This window comes from Lithobates pipiens, unplaced genomic scaffold (assembly GCF_037356315.1).
Source record: "Lithobates pipiens isolate NorthernLeopardFrog02 unplaced genomic scaffold, aLitPip1_a1.2 Scaffold_19, whole genome shotgun sequence".
NCBI classification, from domain to species: Eukaryota; Metazoa; Chordata; class Amphibia; order Anura; family Ranidae; genus Lithobates; species Lithobates pipiens.
The window spans coordinates 62,585,401-62,601,992 of NW_027507764.1; the positions used below are offsets into that span (position 1 = coordinate 62,585,401).

General features: G+C 44.3%; 1 protein-coding gene across 1 annotated transcript in view; it reads left to right on the plus strand.

Annotated features, from left to right (window-relative positions):
- Nucleotides 1-16,592, plus strand: part of ANKIB1 (ankyrin repeat and IBR domain containing 1) — a 256,563-nt gene that overhangs the window by 69,729 nt on the left and 170,242 nt on the right. The window contains exon 2 of the mRNA XM_077490802.1: nt 13,399-13,661. Coding sequence (XP_077346928.1) covers nt 13,474-13,661 — 188 coding nt within the window. The 5' untranslated portion in view covers nt 13,399-13,473. The remainder of the gene's footprint in view (nt 1-13,398; nt 13,662-16,592) is intronic.

A 16,592-nucleotide genomic window follows, 5' to 3' on the forward strand; every position in this document is an offset into this window, starting at 1 on the left:
GAGTAACTGTGGAGAGATAGGAGCCAGCAATTAGGCGACGGCTGAGCGGTCAGCTCAGCGAAGAAAGGGCTGATCCCAGCCCTGACAGGTGGAATCTTTGAGTCCAACAAACCAAGTTGGGAGTTCTTGCTATTATACGAGAAAAGACATTGTCCTACCAGACCCACCAACAGTAATTTTCTGAAAAACCCTAGTCAATCGGTGTTCCCTCTAAGGCAACATATGAGTTTCCGGCTTGGTTTAGACTAGCCCGTCTCCAAAGTTGTGCAGCTTTCAGTGCAACTTTGGAGTCTGACTTTGATGTGACTTTTTACACTTTGTGGCATTGAATTTGTATCAAAGTTGGACCAAAGTAGTGCAGGAACCTTTTGTAAAGTCGGGCAGACATTGGTGTATTATCAGTTAACACAGCTCTCATAGGGAGTGGACATTGAATTTTACATGTCATCCGACTTGAGGTCTCACAAGTAGGATCCTTTGACGCATTAGTGTAAAACGAGCCTAATGCCGCGTACCCACGATCAGAATTCTGGCCAGAAAAAGACAGATGAGAGCTTTTCATCGTAAAATGCAATCGTGTGTATGCTCCATTGAAATTTAGCTGTCCGAACTTCCGCCAGCCAAAAATTGATAGCATGTTCTCAATTTTCCAGACGGAAAAACTTTCTAACGGAAATTCCGATAATGTGTATGCAATTCTGACATGCCAAAAATCACGCATGCTCAGATTCAACTACGAAACGGAAGCTTTTGGCTACTGGCTATTGAACTTCCTTTTTCTAGTCCCGTCGTACGTGTTGTACGTCACCGCGTTATAAACGGAATTTGGTGTGACCATGTGTAGGCAAGACAGCTTAAACTGAATTCCGTCGGAAAATCCATCAGAGCTTTTTCCGATGAGAATTCTGATTGTGTGTACGTGGCATAACAGCTGACCAGGTAAATTTTGTCAGAATTTGGTCTCCTTGGCTTGAGGCCTCCTCATCAAATTCTCCTATGGTGGACTAACATCGTCCCCTGATCTCAGGGAAAATTAACCTCAGTCTACTATAGTATAGTTTGCTTAAAGCGGTTCTGCACCTAAAAAAAAAATAAAAAAATTAAAAGCCAGCAGCTACTAATATTGCAGCTGCTGACTTTTAATAAATGGACACTTACCTGTCCCAGGGTCCAGCGATGTCGGCGGCAGATGACGAGCGATCGCTCGTCTCTCTGCTGCCCCGCCGCCATCCTCTGTCAGGGAATCGGGAAGTGAAGCGTTGCGGCTTCACTGCCCGGTTCCCTACTGCGAATGCGCGAGTCGTGCTGCGCGTCTCTTCTGGTCCCCGCTGTGTCCTGGGAACTGTGTGTTTCCCAGAACACAACGGGGGGGGGGGGCATTTGCGGTGGTCTGCGGCGGTCCATCCCGGAAGTGGGTGCAGTTATCCAGGTAACTGCACCCCCCTCCCCCCTGAAAGGTGCCGATTGTGGCACCGGAGGGGGGGAGGGATCAGATTAGCGGAACTTCCCCTTTTGGGTGGAGAACCGCTTTAACAAGTGGGGTAATAGTGTGTGCACAAAGACATTAATAAACAAAAGTTAAGACTCGAGACTTATCGGAAGGGACCTAGCCTCTTGGTTGCACATCATTTTTGATTGCCACATTGGATTTTGATGAAAGGTTAATTTTTATGATCTGGTGTTAAAGTGGAAGTAAACTTTGATGTTGGGGTTTTGCTGTGCTCCAGCTATGGCGGGTCCTGGTCCTGTCACCGTTGTGTCCTGCTGTGGCCATCTCGGCTGCCGACTCTCTTCTTGCTTCAGGGCAAGCTTCTTCAGCTGTTGGGCCCATTGATTTAACTTCTGCGCACATGCACACACGGGTTACATGGTCCCCAGCACCTGGCCTTTGACCGATGTGGAGAATGAGGCATTTTGCAGAACACGATATATACCCTTTTTACATTCAACTTGCTAATTGTACAAGAAGAAAATAGATTTCTGCTACTTCTGGAAATGGAGGGTTTATTATTGTACTAGGAAGTTCGATTATTTCTAAGGCCTGGCAGTTGTCCACTGTTGTGTCTGCGGTGTGTTTGGGTTTCTTATACTTATCGCCATCTTTTTCAGCACAGGTCAGCTTAAAGACGTTGAAATTGGTCTCTTGTTTAATGGATTCACGTGAGTTTGCCAGAACACTACCACTGATAGACACCATGGATATATAGAGACACACACACACACACACACACACACACACACACACACACAAAATATTTTATCCACTGCAGATGCAAGTTTGCCCACTTACAAAGAAATGAAGGGTCTGTAATTTTTTTTTTATCATAGGTGTATTTTAAATGATAGAGACAGAATATCAACCAAGTGGACAAGCCTTGTGTAGGTCTACAATCTTGTCCCTGATGTCCTTTGACAGCTCTTTGGTCTTTCCCATGATGGGGAGGTTTTAATGGAAGAAAGAGATTATGTGGACAAGTGTCTTTTATAAACATAACAAGATGTCATTAAAGCACCTTCTTAGGCCTCATGTACACTGCTGCTGGTAAATGGATGTTTAGGAGCAGTTAGGCATTTTTTTTTCAACTGCTCCTGAACTCTCCTCTGTTATCATATCAGTACATGTGCACAGGTTAGTTTATAGTAGTTTCTAGGCAGTTTTAGAGGCTTTTTTTTTTTTTTTGGAACCCCAAAAAAATGTGTTCAAAAGCTTTTAGAGGCATTTTAAACACCATACGTGGTTAAATGCGGCTATCCGCATTTAGGTGTGTTTTCGTCTAGTAGCTTTTTAAAGGGAAACATTTTATTCAATACGTTTGAGCCTGGAAAATGCTAAAAACACACAAAAAACTCAATTATCACTGCATGCAAGCTTGACATGCCATGTGATATTCCTCTCCATCAGCCAATTATGCTGTACAATACACAACTTGCATTACTTAATGGATATATATATATATATATATATATGTGTGTGTATATGTTCAAATGGGATTGCTGCATAAAAAATCTTTTATTTGAGAAAAATCATCATCAAATGAACATAAATAAAATATCCGCGTAATCAGGCAATGATTGCCTGATTATATTGATATTTTATTTATGTCCTTTTGATGACGATATTTCTCAAAAGATTTTTTGTGCAGCAATCCCATTTGAACTTCTTCTATATTTAAGCCTGTGGGAAGGCTTGATTGCTAAGCACAATCTACTGTGACTGATGTGCACCTCACTCTCTGGATTTTTATATATATAATTTATAGAGAGATGTGTGTATATATGTGTGTCTATGTTTTTATATATATATAAAAATAATGTGTGTGTGTGTGTGTATTAGGGATGCACCGAATGGGTTTTTTGGTGCCGAAACCGATACCGAAAATGAAAAATACACTAGGCCGAAAACCGATACCGAAACAGCACCAATACCGAAAATGACTGTTTTTAAAAAATATTTTTATACAGGAGGTGGTCAGAGACTGGGGACATGGTACAGGAGGTGGTCAGAGACTGGGGACATGGTACAGGAGGTGGTCAGAGACTGGGGACATGGTACAGGAGGTGGTCAGAGACTGGGGACATGGTACAGGAGATGGTCAGAGACTGGGGACATGGTACAGGAGGTGGTCAGAGACTGGGGACATGGTACAGGAGGTGGTCAGAGACTGGGGACATGGTACAGGAGGTGGTCAGAGACTGCATGCATGGTACAGGAGGTGGTCAGAGACTGCATGCATGGTACAGGAGGTGGTCAGAGACTGGGGACACGGTACAGGAGGTGGTCAGAGACTGGGGACACGGTACAGGAGATGGTCAGAGACTGGGGACACGGTACAGGAGATGGTCAGAGACTGCAGACACGGTACAGGAGATGGTCAGACTGGGGACATGGTACAGGAGATGGTCAGACTGGGGACACGGTATAGGAGATGGTCAGAGACAGAGGACGTGGTACAGGAGGCATCCCCCATTGCAGCCAGTGTGCCCCTTTGCAGCCAGTGTGCCCCATTGCAGCCAATTGCAGCCAGTGTGTCCCCATTGCAGCCAGTGTGTCCCCATTGCAGCCAGTGTGTCCCCATTGCAGCCAGTGTGTCTCCATTGCAGCCTGTGTGCCATTTTGCAGCCAGTCTGTGCACTGTGTGCAGGGAAGAGAGCCGCCTACGCCGCCTGTTTGATAACAGTGCCGGGAACATCACAGCTTTCATTTCAATAGCTGTGTGTTCCCGGCCGCGCGCCCCTCCCCCTTTTCCGGGCACTTTGATAGACAGATCATCCGTCCAATCCTGCAGGTGATCTGTCTAAGTGCCCGGACAAGGGGGAGGGGCTGTGTGTGACGGCGCGCGGCCGGGAACACACAGCTATTGAAATGAAAGCTGTGATGTTCCCGGCGCTTTGATCAAACAGGTGGTGGAGGCCGCTCTCCTGCGCTATACACCCCCCATGATGGGAGTCACCAGGGGCGGGGGCGGAGCCCCGCCCCCACCCAGGCCACGCCCCATTTTCGGCTCCATTATCGGCCGTTTTTCTCTTTCGGCAAACTGCCGAAAAGGGCATTTTCGGCCGATATGTTTCGGCGGCCGAAATTTCGGTGCATCACTAGTGTGTATATATATACAGTGCCTTGCGAAAGTATTCGGCCCCCTTGAACTTTTCAACCTTTTGCCACATTTCAGGCTTCAAACATAAAGATATAACATTTTAATTTTTTGTGAAGAATCACCAACAAGTGGGACACAATTGTGAAGTGGAACGAAATCTATTGGATAATTTAAACTTTTTTAGCTAATAAAAAACTGAAAAGTGGTGCGTGCAAAATTATTCGGCCCCTTTACTTTCAGTGCAGCAAACTCACTCCAGAAGTTCAGCGAGGATCTCTGAATGATCCAATGTTGTCCTAAATGACTGATGGTGATAAATAAAATCCACCTGTGTGTAATCAAGTCTCTGTATAAATGCACCTGCTCTGTGATAGTCTCAGGGTTCTGTTGAAAGGGCAGAGAGCATCATGAAGACCAAGGAACACACCAGGCAGGTCCGTAATACTGTTGTGGAGAAGTTTAAAGCCGGATTTGGATACAAAAAGATTTCCCAAGCTTTAAACATCCCAAGGAGCACTGTGCAAGCGATCATTTTGAAATGGAAGGAGTATCCGACCACTGCAAATCTACCAAGACCTGGCCGTCCCTCTAAACTTTCAGCTCAGACAAGGAGAAGACTGATCAGAGATGCAGCCAAGAGGCCCATGATCACTCTGGATGAACTGCAGAGAACTACAGCTGAGGTGGGAGAGTCTGTCCATAGGACAACAATCAGTCGTACACTGCACAAATCTGGCCTTTATGGAAGAGTGGCAAGAAGAAAGCCATTTCTCAAAGATATCCATAAAAAGTCTCATCTAAAGTTTGCCACAAGCCACCTAGGAGACACACCAAACATGTGGAAGAAGGTGCTCTGGTCAGATGAAACCAAAATCAAACTTTTTGCCCACAATGCAAAACGATATGTTTGGCGTAAAAGCAACACCGCTCATCACCCTCAACACACCATCCCCACTGTCAAACATGGTGGTGGCAGCATCATGGTTTGGGCCTGCTTTTCTTCAGCAGGGACAGGGAAGATGGTTAAAATTGAGGGGAAGATGGATGCAGCCAAATACAGGACCATTCTGGATGACAACCTGTTGGAGTCTGAAAAGACCTGAAACTGGGACAGAGATTTATCTTCCAACAAGACAATGATCCCAAACATACAGCAAAATCTACAAAGGAATGGTTCACAAATAAACGTATCGAGGTGTTAGAATGGCTAAGTTAAAGTCCAGACCTGAATCCAATCGAGAATCTGTGGAAAGAGCTGAAAACTGCTGTTCACAAACACTCTCCATCCAACCTCACTGAGCTCGAGCTGTTTTGCAAGGAAGAATGGGCAAGAATTTCAGTCTCTCGATGTGCAAAACTGATAGAGACATACCCCAAGCGACTTGCAGCTGTAATCGCAGCAAAAGGTGGCTCTACAAAGTATTAACGCAAGGGGGCTGAATAATTTTGCACGCCCCACTTTTCATTTTTTTTATTAGTTAAAAAAGTTTCAAAAATCCAATAGATTTCGTTCCACTTCACAATTGTGTCCCACTTGTTGGTGATTCTTCGCAAAAAATAAATTTTTTATATCTTTATGTTTGAAGCCTGAAATGTGGCAAAAGGTTGAAAAGTTCAAGGGGGTCGAATACTTTCGCAAGGCACTGTGTATATATATTTCAGATTTGAAGAAAATCAATATTTTTTATTTTATTTTTCTTCCTTCAGAGTTTCCGTAGCAGGGGGAGTGTCCAGAATGGCACTTGACACTGGGAGCAGACATGTGAACTGTGTCTGAGGCTCTGAGCTCCCCACCGGCGCAATCCTCCTATTATTGCCCTCACACACGACCCTCCTGGCTCCCGTGTCCCCTAGCCTCTCCGGTGTGTGACTGTGTGCAGGGGAGAAGTTGAACAGTCAGTGAGCCGCCCGCGATCCCGGCCGTCGCGGACTAGGCCGAAGACGCTGCTTCACCTTAATAATCCTGCCCGCAGCTGTGATTTATGTTAACGGTTCCTAGCAGTTAAATAGCTTACATTTGGATGATAAATAAGAATTGTGCTCAAAGGAATGTCAGTGCACTTTAATAATAATAAAAAATAAATAAATCGATTTGAATCGTAAATCTGAGGGCGGGGGGATGCTCAGCCCAAATAAAAAAAATTATATATATATATATAATATACACACATACCTGAGAGTCACCAGCAGATGTTCCTCTGGTGACACGCTTTTCCTCGTGTTGGTTGCGTGTCGACAGAGCTTGCCGTAGGTCACCCTTGATCGCAGGAAAGAGAGAAAGAGAGGCAGAATGGGGATCTGCCTTTGTAAGCAAGGCAGATCCCCGTTCTGATAGGGGAGGAGAGATGGAGATCAGCTGTTCCTAGTGAACAAAACAGGGATCTCTCTCTCTACTCCCAGTGAGCCCATCCCCCTGACAGTTAGAAAGCTCTTTCCTAGGGAGCACTTAACCCTTTGATCACCACTAGTGTAAACCCCTTCCTTGTCAGTGCCATTTATATCGTGATCAGTGCATTTTTATAGCACTGATACTTTTTGGTGACCAGTGACAGATCTGTCCGCTGCAATGTTGCAGTCCTGCTAAAAAAATCAGATTGCCGCCATTACTAGTAAAAACAATAAAAAAAAAAAAAATAATAATAATAAGTCCCTAAATCTTTCCCCTATTTTGTACACCAGGGGTAGGCAACCTGGGGCCCGCCAGCTGTTCCAGGAATACACGTCCCACCATGCCTCTGGGAGTAATTGTAACTGCCAGCCTTGCAATGCCTCATGGGAAAGGTAGTTCCACAACAGCTGGAGGGCCCCATTTTGCCTACCCCTGTTGTAGATGCTATAAGATTTGCGCAAACCAGTCAATATACGCTTATTGCAATTTTATTTTTTTACTAAAAATATGTAGCAGAATATATATTGGCCTAAACTGATGAATACCTTTTTTGGAAAAAAAAAATTTTTTTTTTCTTTTGGATATGTATTATAGCAGAAAGTAATAAGATATTATTATTTTTTTTTTTATATATATTTTTTTTAAAATTGTTGGTCTTTTTTTTGTTTATAGCACAAAAAAAGGGAAAAAAAAGGACACCGATTTTTGTTTGGCTACAATGTCGCACGACAGTGCAATTGTCAGTTAAAGCAACGCTGTGCTGTATCGCAAAAAATAGACTGATCAGGAAATGGGTAAATCCTTCCGGGGCTGAAGTGGTTTAAACAGTTGATTGATATTATTTATTTATTTTTAAAGTGATGCTAAATGCACACTGTTTACTTTACATTGTCCCTTCTGTTTCTAGATGTGGATGTTGGTGCTTTAATTATTTTAAGTAAAGGAACACCTAAGTTCCTTTTTCCTAATTGATATACAGCTGTCACATGACCCAGCTCTCTCCCAGCCTGTGTGCAGGGAAACATAAGCAGGAGGAGCTTCTAGTCCTCTGCTGCCAATCACGTGTTCAACATAAAAAATAAAAAAAAACTGTCTCTGTAAAAGGATCCTTTGTGTTGTCCCCCTGAATAGCTATGCACAAATATAATCTCCACTTCTTTTGTAGAATAAGTAAATACAATGCAGTAGTCCGTATCTTTACACCATCCACCAGCTGACAATTACTGGTGGTGCTAGACTGGGGTCTGGGTCCTGTAAGAAAGAACATCTTTTCTAGGTTTCAGCTGTTGATGCGGGCATTGTGATCAGATGTCTGTGCCCATGTGTTATGTGTGTTGGGCAGAAGGGACGCGAGTGCAGTGTGTCGCAACAGCTTGTTTTTGGCTGATGCGGTGCGTCATGTGCTGATAAGTCAGCTGGTCCAAGTCAGGAGCAGGACAGACAACAAAGGGCAGTGTATATAGTATATAACTGATGGGAGACATAAAATAAAGCAGACCTTGTTCTTCTAAGTTAGTTTTTTTTTTTTTTTTTTAACAGTCCAAAATGGGTACAGAAGATAACCCTAGTGCATTTTTAGAAAAGCCTCTGTCTGTATATACTGTATGTTTAACCACTTCAATACAGGGCACTTAAACACCTTCCTGCCCAGACCAATTTTGAGCTTTCAGCGCTGTCGCACTTTGAATGACAATTGCGCGGTCATGCTACACTGTACCCAAATGACATTTTTATCATTTTGTCCCCACAAATAGAGCTTTCTTTTGGTGGTATTTGATCACCTCTACGGTTTTTATTTTTTGCGCTACAAATAAAAAAATACCGAAAATTTTGAAAAAAAAATGTTTTTTTTTTTGTTTCAGTTTCAAAACTTTGTAAATAAGTACGTTTTCTCCTTCACTGATGGGCACTGATGGGGCTACACTGATGGGCACTGATAAGGTGGCACTGATGGGCACCAATGTGGCACCAATGAAGTGGCACTGATGGGCGACACGGATGGGCGACACGGACGGACACTGATAGGTGGCACAAATTGGCACTGATAGCTGGCACGGATGGGCGGCACGGATGGGCATGGATAGGCGGCACAGGTGGGCATAGATAGGCGGCACAGGTGGGCATAGATAGGCGGCACAGGTGGGCATAGATAGGTGGCACAGGTGGGCACTCAGGCGGCACAGGTGGGCACTCATAGGCGGCACAGGTGGGCACTCATAGGCGGCATCGGTGTTATAGTAATGGATGCCAATCAGTGCCAAACAATAATGCATGCCAATCAGTGATGCCCATTGTGGCCACTGATTGGCATCCATTATGGGCACTGATTGGCACCCATTGTGCTGACTGGCACCCTGGTGGTCTAGGGAGGATTATGGATTTTTATTACCTTTTCCCTGGTGGTCTAGTGGTGGCCCAGTGTGGGCATCCTCGGGGGGGCTGTGCTGATAATCGATCAGCACAGACCCCCCCTGTCAGAGGAGCAGCCGATCGGCTCTCCTCTACTCGCGTCTGACAGACGCGAGTGAGGGAAAGCCAATCACCGGCTCTTCCCATTTACACTGTGATCAGCCGTGATTGGACACGGCTGATCACATGGTAAAGAGTCTCCGTCGGAGACTCTTTACCGAGATCGTAGTTGCCGGGTGTCAGACTGACACCCCGCAACAACGATCGCCGCGATGCGCGCCCCCGGGGGCGCGCAGCGGCTCATAATCCTAATCACGTCATATGACGTCCGGTTAGGATTATGAAACCACTTTGCCGCCGTCAATTTGTAATAGGGCGGGCGGCAAGTGGTTAATAAAAAAAAAAATCAATTTTATATACAGCAGGTAAAATAAGCACTGGGCACATCACCATTTTTCTAGGTAAATATTTTTCTAAAGGTGCTATTGACATGGCCTTTTCATCACGGTAAGAACCCATGCAATCCGTACATACAAAGCTTCAGAAATGAAGTTGTGTAATGAAATGGAATAGAAAAAGTATTGAACACATGAAGAAAGCGAGGTGCAAAATGGCATGGAATGCCAAGACACCGGCTGAAATCTATCAGTAATTAGCAACCCTACCCCTTGTCAGTGCAAATATCAGCTGGTTCAGTCTCAACTGATGGCCTATAGCAAGGCGTCACACAAACATCTCATGATGGGTAAAAGCACAGAGCTCTCACACAAGTTGGACTTGTCTTTTTTTCAGACTCACCAACTATGCAACCAACCTCACCAACTATATAACTATGTAAGACCTTCGCAACCTTATTGTTGCCAAACATTCTGATGGCATTGGTTACAGAAGGATTTCAAAACTTCTAAATGTTCCAGTGAGCACTGTTGGGGCCATAATCCGAAAGTGGAAAGAGCATAATTTCTTGGACATCTCACAGGGTAGGAAGTAGGAGGGGCGGGTCGGAGGATGAACGAAGCTGACAGGGGCGGAGTGAAGCCCCTTGCATTAAATGTTTCCTGTGTATCTCTCTCCTCCCTCCCACTGGCTCTGGTTTTACATCGAGCTGTCCAGGGAGACTCGCTACAGAAGGAACCAGCGGCTCCAAAAGGGCACAGCAATGGCCCTAAGCTGGACACCACTTTGTAGGGGATCCCCCTGATCTCGGCTCCAGCCCCCCCCCCCCAGACAGGCTCTGACTGCAACTCTGGTCTGAGCAGCCCGAGAGCCACTACTTCACATCCAGCTGGTGTGACCGTCTGTGTCCCATCAGTGCAGCCTCGTCTGTGTCCCATCAGTGCAGCCTCGTCTGTGTCCCATCAGTGCAGCCTCATCCGTGTAGCCTCGTCGCTGCATATTAATGAAGGAAAAAAAATTACTTACAAGATTTTATAACAGTATTTTTAAAAAAAAAATTCGGTCTTTTTATTTTATTTTTTTTTATTTTTTTTTTGCAAAAAATAAACCTAGTTGTGATTACATAACACCAAAAGAAATCTCTATTTGTGGGTCAAAAATGATAAAAATGTCATATAGGTACAGCATTGCATGACCACGCAATTGTCATTCAAAGTGCGACAGCGCTGAAAGCTAAAAATTGGCTTGGGCGGGAATGGGGTGAAAAAGCCCAGTAGGCAAATGGTTAAAAAGAAAATAAAAACAAAAAACTGTCTCCTAACTTTTTTAGCTGGCTCCTAGATTCAAAGCAAATTTGTCAAGCACTGCTGTACACTGTACTTATGGCACTACAGAGGTAATCAGAAGAGCAATCAATGGGTTAACTGTGTGTGCCTAACAAGTGTATGTGTGCTGCATTTACTCGCAGGATTTGGCTGTCTTTTCTCCCTAAAATCAGAGTTGATTTCAGGAGGAAGAAACAGTCAGATCGCAGTTCGGTTTTCTGTGTGTTTGTAAATGCAGAACTCTGTGCTGTGATTGGCCAAGGCAGATCATCTGGTATACAGCCAAAGTCATTGGCTGTAACCTGCTGTTACCAGTCACAGCACTGATAATCAGGGAGCATGCACACGTATATCTGAAAACTGGGAAGTGGATAGCGACGTACCTGTATGTCGCTGTGCCGCCAGTTGGCAGTAAATGTACCAGGAAGTAGATCGCAATATACCTGTACATTGGTAAGCCTGGCTGTGCCGCCTTCTAGCAGTAGATGTACTAAGAAGTGGATTGTGAGGTACCTGTAGGTTGCTGTGCCGCCCGCTAGCAGTAAACGTACCAGGAAGTGGATCATGATGTACCTGTACGTTGCTGTGCCTAGTTGTACTGCCTGTTAGCAGTAAATGTACCAGGAATTGTAAACAGGCAGCACAGCAACGTACAGGTACATCGTGATCCACTTTCTGGTGTGTTTACTGTTAGCGGGCAGCACAGTAACATACAGGTACTTCCTAATCCACTTCCTAGTACATCTACTGCTAGCAGGCGGCATAGCCAGGCTTACCAAAGTACAGGTACATTGATTTCTATTCCTGGTATATTTACTGCTAATGGGTGGCACAGCAACATACAGGTACGTCGCGATCCACTTCCTAGTATATCTACTGCTAGCAGGTGGCACAGCCAGGCTTACCAATGTACAGATATATCGCAATCTACTTCCTGGTTCATTTCCTGTTGGCGGGTGGCACAGCAACGTACAGGTATGTTGCCATCCTCTTCCTGGAATGTTTACTGCTTGCAACGTACAGATACATAGCAGTAAATGTACCAGGAAGTGATTTGCAATGTACCTGTGCATTGCTGTGCTTGCCCCGCTAACAGTAAACGTACCAGGCAGTGGATCACGATGTACCTGTACGTTTTGGTGCCTGGCTGTGCTGCACGTTTGCAGTTCACTTCCTGGTACATTTATTGCTAACGTGCAGCACAGCCAGGCACAGCAACATACAGGTACATCGTGATCCACTTCCTGGAACGTTTACTGTTAGTGGGTAGCACAGCAACATACAGGTACATCGTGATCCCCTTATTGGTACGTTTACTCTTAGCGGGCAGCACAGCAACATACAGGTGCATCGTGATCCACTTCCTGGTACGTTTACTGTTAGCGGGCAGCACAGCAACGTACAGGTACTTCATGATCCACTTCCTGGTACGTTTACTGTTAGCGAGCAGCACAGCAACGTACAGGTACTTCATGATCCACTTCCTGGTACGTTTACTGTTAGCGAGCAGCACAGCAACGTACAGGTACATTGCAAATCACTTCCTGGTACATTTATTGCTATGTGCCTGTACGTTGCTGTGCCGCCTGTTGGCCGTATTGTTAGCGGGCGGTAAGCGGTTAAAGTAATGTTTGTACAGTTCTGAAATTCTGTATAATATTTAAGCTCTTTACCCGTGGAGTAAGTCATCCATATTAAATGCAGACACACCTGACTAAAATGTTCTTTGCAGCTGTCCTCTGCTTGGCTTTCATATATATTTATTTATTGGAGATAATATTTCTTCCTCGAAGAGCAAAAGTATTTCTGCGTTTTAAAAAAAAATCAAAAAAAAATCTGAAATTCCAGACATTAAAACTATTTTCAGACCGTTCTTCCAGCCGGTGACCTGCGCTGTCTGGATCCGTGACCTTTAAACATCAGTAGGACTGGAACAGTGGGAGGAAGAGATTTCACCTTCTTAAATCCCCCTTTCTGGCAAATAACATATCAAAAATCTACAAAGTTTCAGACATTTCCATGCGGTTATGTATAGTTTGATGACAGGAAGGCTTTGATCCGTCCTCCTTTCCCTGGATACGTCCAAATTATAGGTTTGTGAAACGCTGTGTCTGCCCCGTTGGCCTGGTGGGGGAAGAATTTTACACTTGAGAAGTTGGTTAAAGTTTGATTGAAGTTTTTTTGCTTTGTGTTCTAAAACTGGAAAGCTGAGTGAAGGAGCGTTTCTCAAGGAGCTCTTTTTTTCTGCGTTGTACAATATTTATTCCTTTTTTGTGTTTTGCAGGGTGGATGGAATGTTGTGGATTATCTTGGCAAGAAGCTGAACGTAGGGTAGACAAGTGCCGGTCTCTAGACTACCATGGGAAACGCCACTACAAAGTTCCGCAAAGCCTTGATCAATGGGGATGAGCACCTAGCTTACCAAATCTACGAGAGCAGTCCACAGCTGAAAGAGTCCCTCGACCCCAACACATCCTATGGGGAGCCGTACCAACACAACACTCCGCTGCACTATGCCTCTCGTTATGGCATGACGCGCCTGATCAGGTCAGTGGCTGCTTGGACTTTGTACAATAGTCTGCGTATTCGCATGTCTACTTTTTCATCGCATGGGTAAAATCCATTCCTTTTTTTTTTGTTTTGTACCTAAAGCAAACTTTTTCTGGGAGAACCTAATGCCACGTACACACGATCGTAAATTCCGCCAGAAAAAGTCCAATGTGAGCTTTTGGTCAGAAATTCCGACCGTGTGCATGCCCCATCGAACTTTTTCTGGTGGAATTTTTCGCCAGCAAAAGATTAAGAGCAGGTTCTTTATTTTTCCGACCGAAAAAAGTTGCGATCGGAAATTCCGATCATCTGTAGCAATTCCGATGCGCAAAATTCCTACGCATGCTCGGAAGCATTGAACTTAATTTTTTTGTCTCATTTGTAGTGTTGTACGTCGCCGCGTTCTTGACGGTCAAAAGTTCAGAGAACTTTTGTGTGACCATGTGTATGCAAGGCAAGCTTGAGCAGAATTCCGTCGGAAAAACCATCCAAGATTTTTCCGATGGAAATTCCACTCGTCTGTATGCGGCATAAGAGGCAGCCATTGCTGATCTTCTTTTGGAAATGCCATTTGCTTGACTGTTTTGCTGACCTTCTGCCTCAAAGTCATTGACCGGAAACAAGCTTGCAGGTCTGAAAGACCACAACTGGCATATTTGTTCCAGGATAGCTCTTTAAAGAGGAAGTAAACCCTGATGGGTTTTACTTCTTCTTTATTTCCCTGCAAAGGTAAAGCATAATGGTCTACTATGCATCGCATAGTAGCCCATTATGTGTCGCTTACCTGAAACCGAAGCCTGCGATGTCACCGCTGTCCCCACTAGCAATGACCCCTCTTCCTTCTGGGAACACGAACCCCGGCTCTGTGATTGGCTGGAGTTGTGTGACATCACTCCCACACGTGCACAGGAGCTGCCAGTCACGGCATGACCCCTATTAGAAACTGCACGATTTGCCCTTTCTAAAGTGCACATGCGCCATAGTCGTCGGCGCATGACTTTTTTTGTAAATATCTCTTAAACCGTGGAGGTTTAGGAGATCTTTCCAGCACCTACAGGTAAGCCTTAATATGGGCTTACCTGTAGGTAAACGTGGTTATACAGGGTGCCCAACCACTTTAAAGCAGCAAATCCCAAGAACCAGGTAGCCAATGCACTTCAACCGCTTGTCTACAGGATTGCTTTATATATGGTGGCTGGCAGTAAAGGTTTACATACTCCCAATTGGTATGACAGCTGGGACTGTGTTTACTACTGTCAAGCCAACTGTCATAGGTTGGAAGTGATTCGTGCTGTAAAGGCACCCAATCAGTTACACCCCCCCCCCCCAAGAAACTGTTGGAATAGCTTCCTTGGGGTCCATAGATGACACTAAAGGGTTGATTTACTAAAGACAAATGCACTTTGCCAAGTTGCTCCAGAGCTTGGTAAATGAGTAGAAGGTCTCCTGACTTCCATCATCCAAAAATGCTTTAAAAAAAAAAAAAAAAAAATTCCTGCCATGTGATTGGGTATTCTTTGCAAAGTGAAGATTGGCCTCATTTACTAAGCTCTGGAGCAACCACATTTGCAAAGTGCACAGTCTATTTACCTTTAGGAAATCAACCCCTAAGGGTCTACTAGACCCTTGATGTCTCCCTAAAGCAGTGATGGCGAACCTTGGCACCCCAGATGTTTTTGAACTACATTTCCCATGATGCTCAATTACACTGCAGAGTGCTGGAGCATCATGGGAAATGTAGTTTCAAAACATCTGGGGTGCCAAGGTTCACCATCACTGCCCTAAAGTGTCGCTAAACTCACATAATAAAAAACTGCTGTATTACAATGCTATTTATACTCGCTCCGTTACCATGGGATTTGTTTTAATTTTATGCTGTTCTCTGTCTCCCCCTCATGTCTATGTCCCCAATGCAACTAAGGGTTTTGCAGAGCGGTGTTGACAGCTCTGCACATGCTCAGTTGAGTTTCTATGTTGAGCATTTCCTTCCTATCACATTTGAGCAGCCCACGTAACTATAGAGTCACACCTGTGGGTGTATACACAGTGGTAAATGACAGCTCCCTTCCTCCTCCACTAACCAGCTAAACACAATGGGGGTGGGATATTAAATATAGATGAATGGAGGCTTCACCTCCCTTTTATTCTAAGACATGGGCTGGAGGGGGTGGGACATTACATCTTGATTGGAGGTTTCACCTACCTGTTATAAGATACAGGCTGGGAGGGATTGGCAGAAATCCACCCACACCATGTTATTGCCAAAAAATAATAAAGATTTAATTTCAAATATATATTTGCATGATGATTTAAACAGTTTATTAATATGAATTATTTATTTTCACTCTGTATTCCAAAGGCTGTTTTTTATTTTGTTTTGAACACGTGACCAGCAGCAGAGGACTAGAGGCTCCTCCTGCTTATGTTTCCCTGCAGAGAGGCTGGGAGAGAGCTGGGTCATGTGACAGCTGATGGCAAAAGGATGGCAACCAACCCAATTTATAACTACCTTTGCAGTAATGTGCACATGGAAGCGCAATGTACATCACAAACAACAAAGTTTTCCAGCACACTTACCAGCTAGCCTGCAAAAAAAAAAAAACAGACCCTGTCTAACCATTAACATTAAAACTAGAAGGTCTAGTTGCATATGTTTGCAAATATATGTGAAAGCTGCAGTGCTGCAGTGACGTGTTTTGTAGCTTTTCTTATTTACTTAATGCCCCCTCATCTTTTATTGTATCAAAAAAATTGGTTGTTATTATTATGTGTTTGAATTAAATTAACTTTGGTGTATTTTTTTTTTTTTACTGAAATATGGGTTGGATGAACATGTGCGCTTGTATCATGTGACATAAAATGGTAACTACCACCATTTTATTCTCCAGGGCCTCTGCTTTAGAAAATATATAATATAATGTTTGTAGG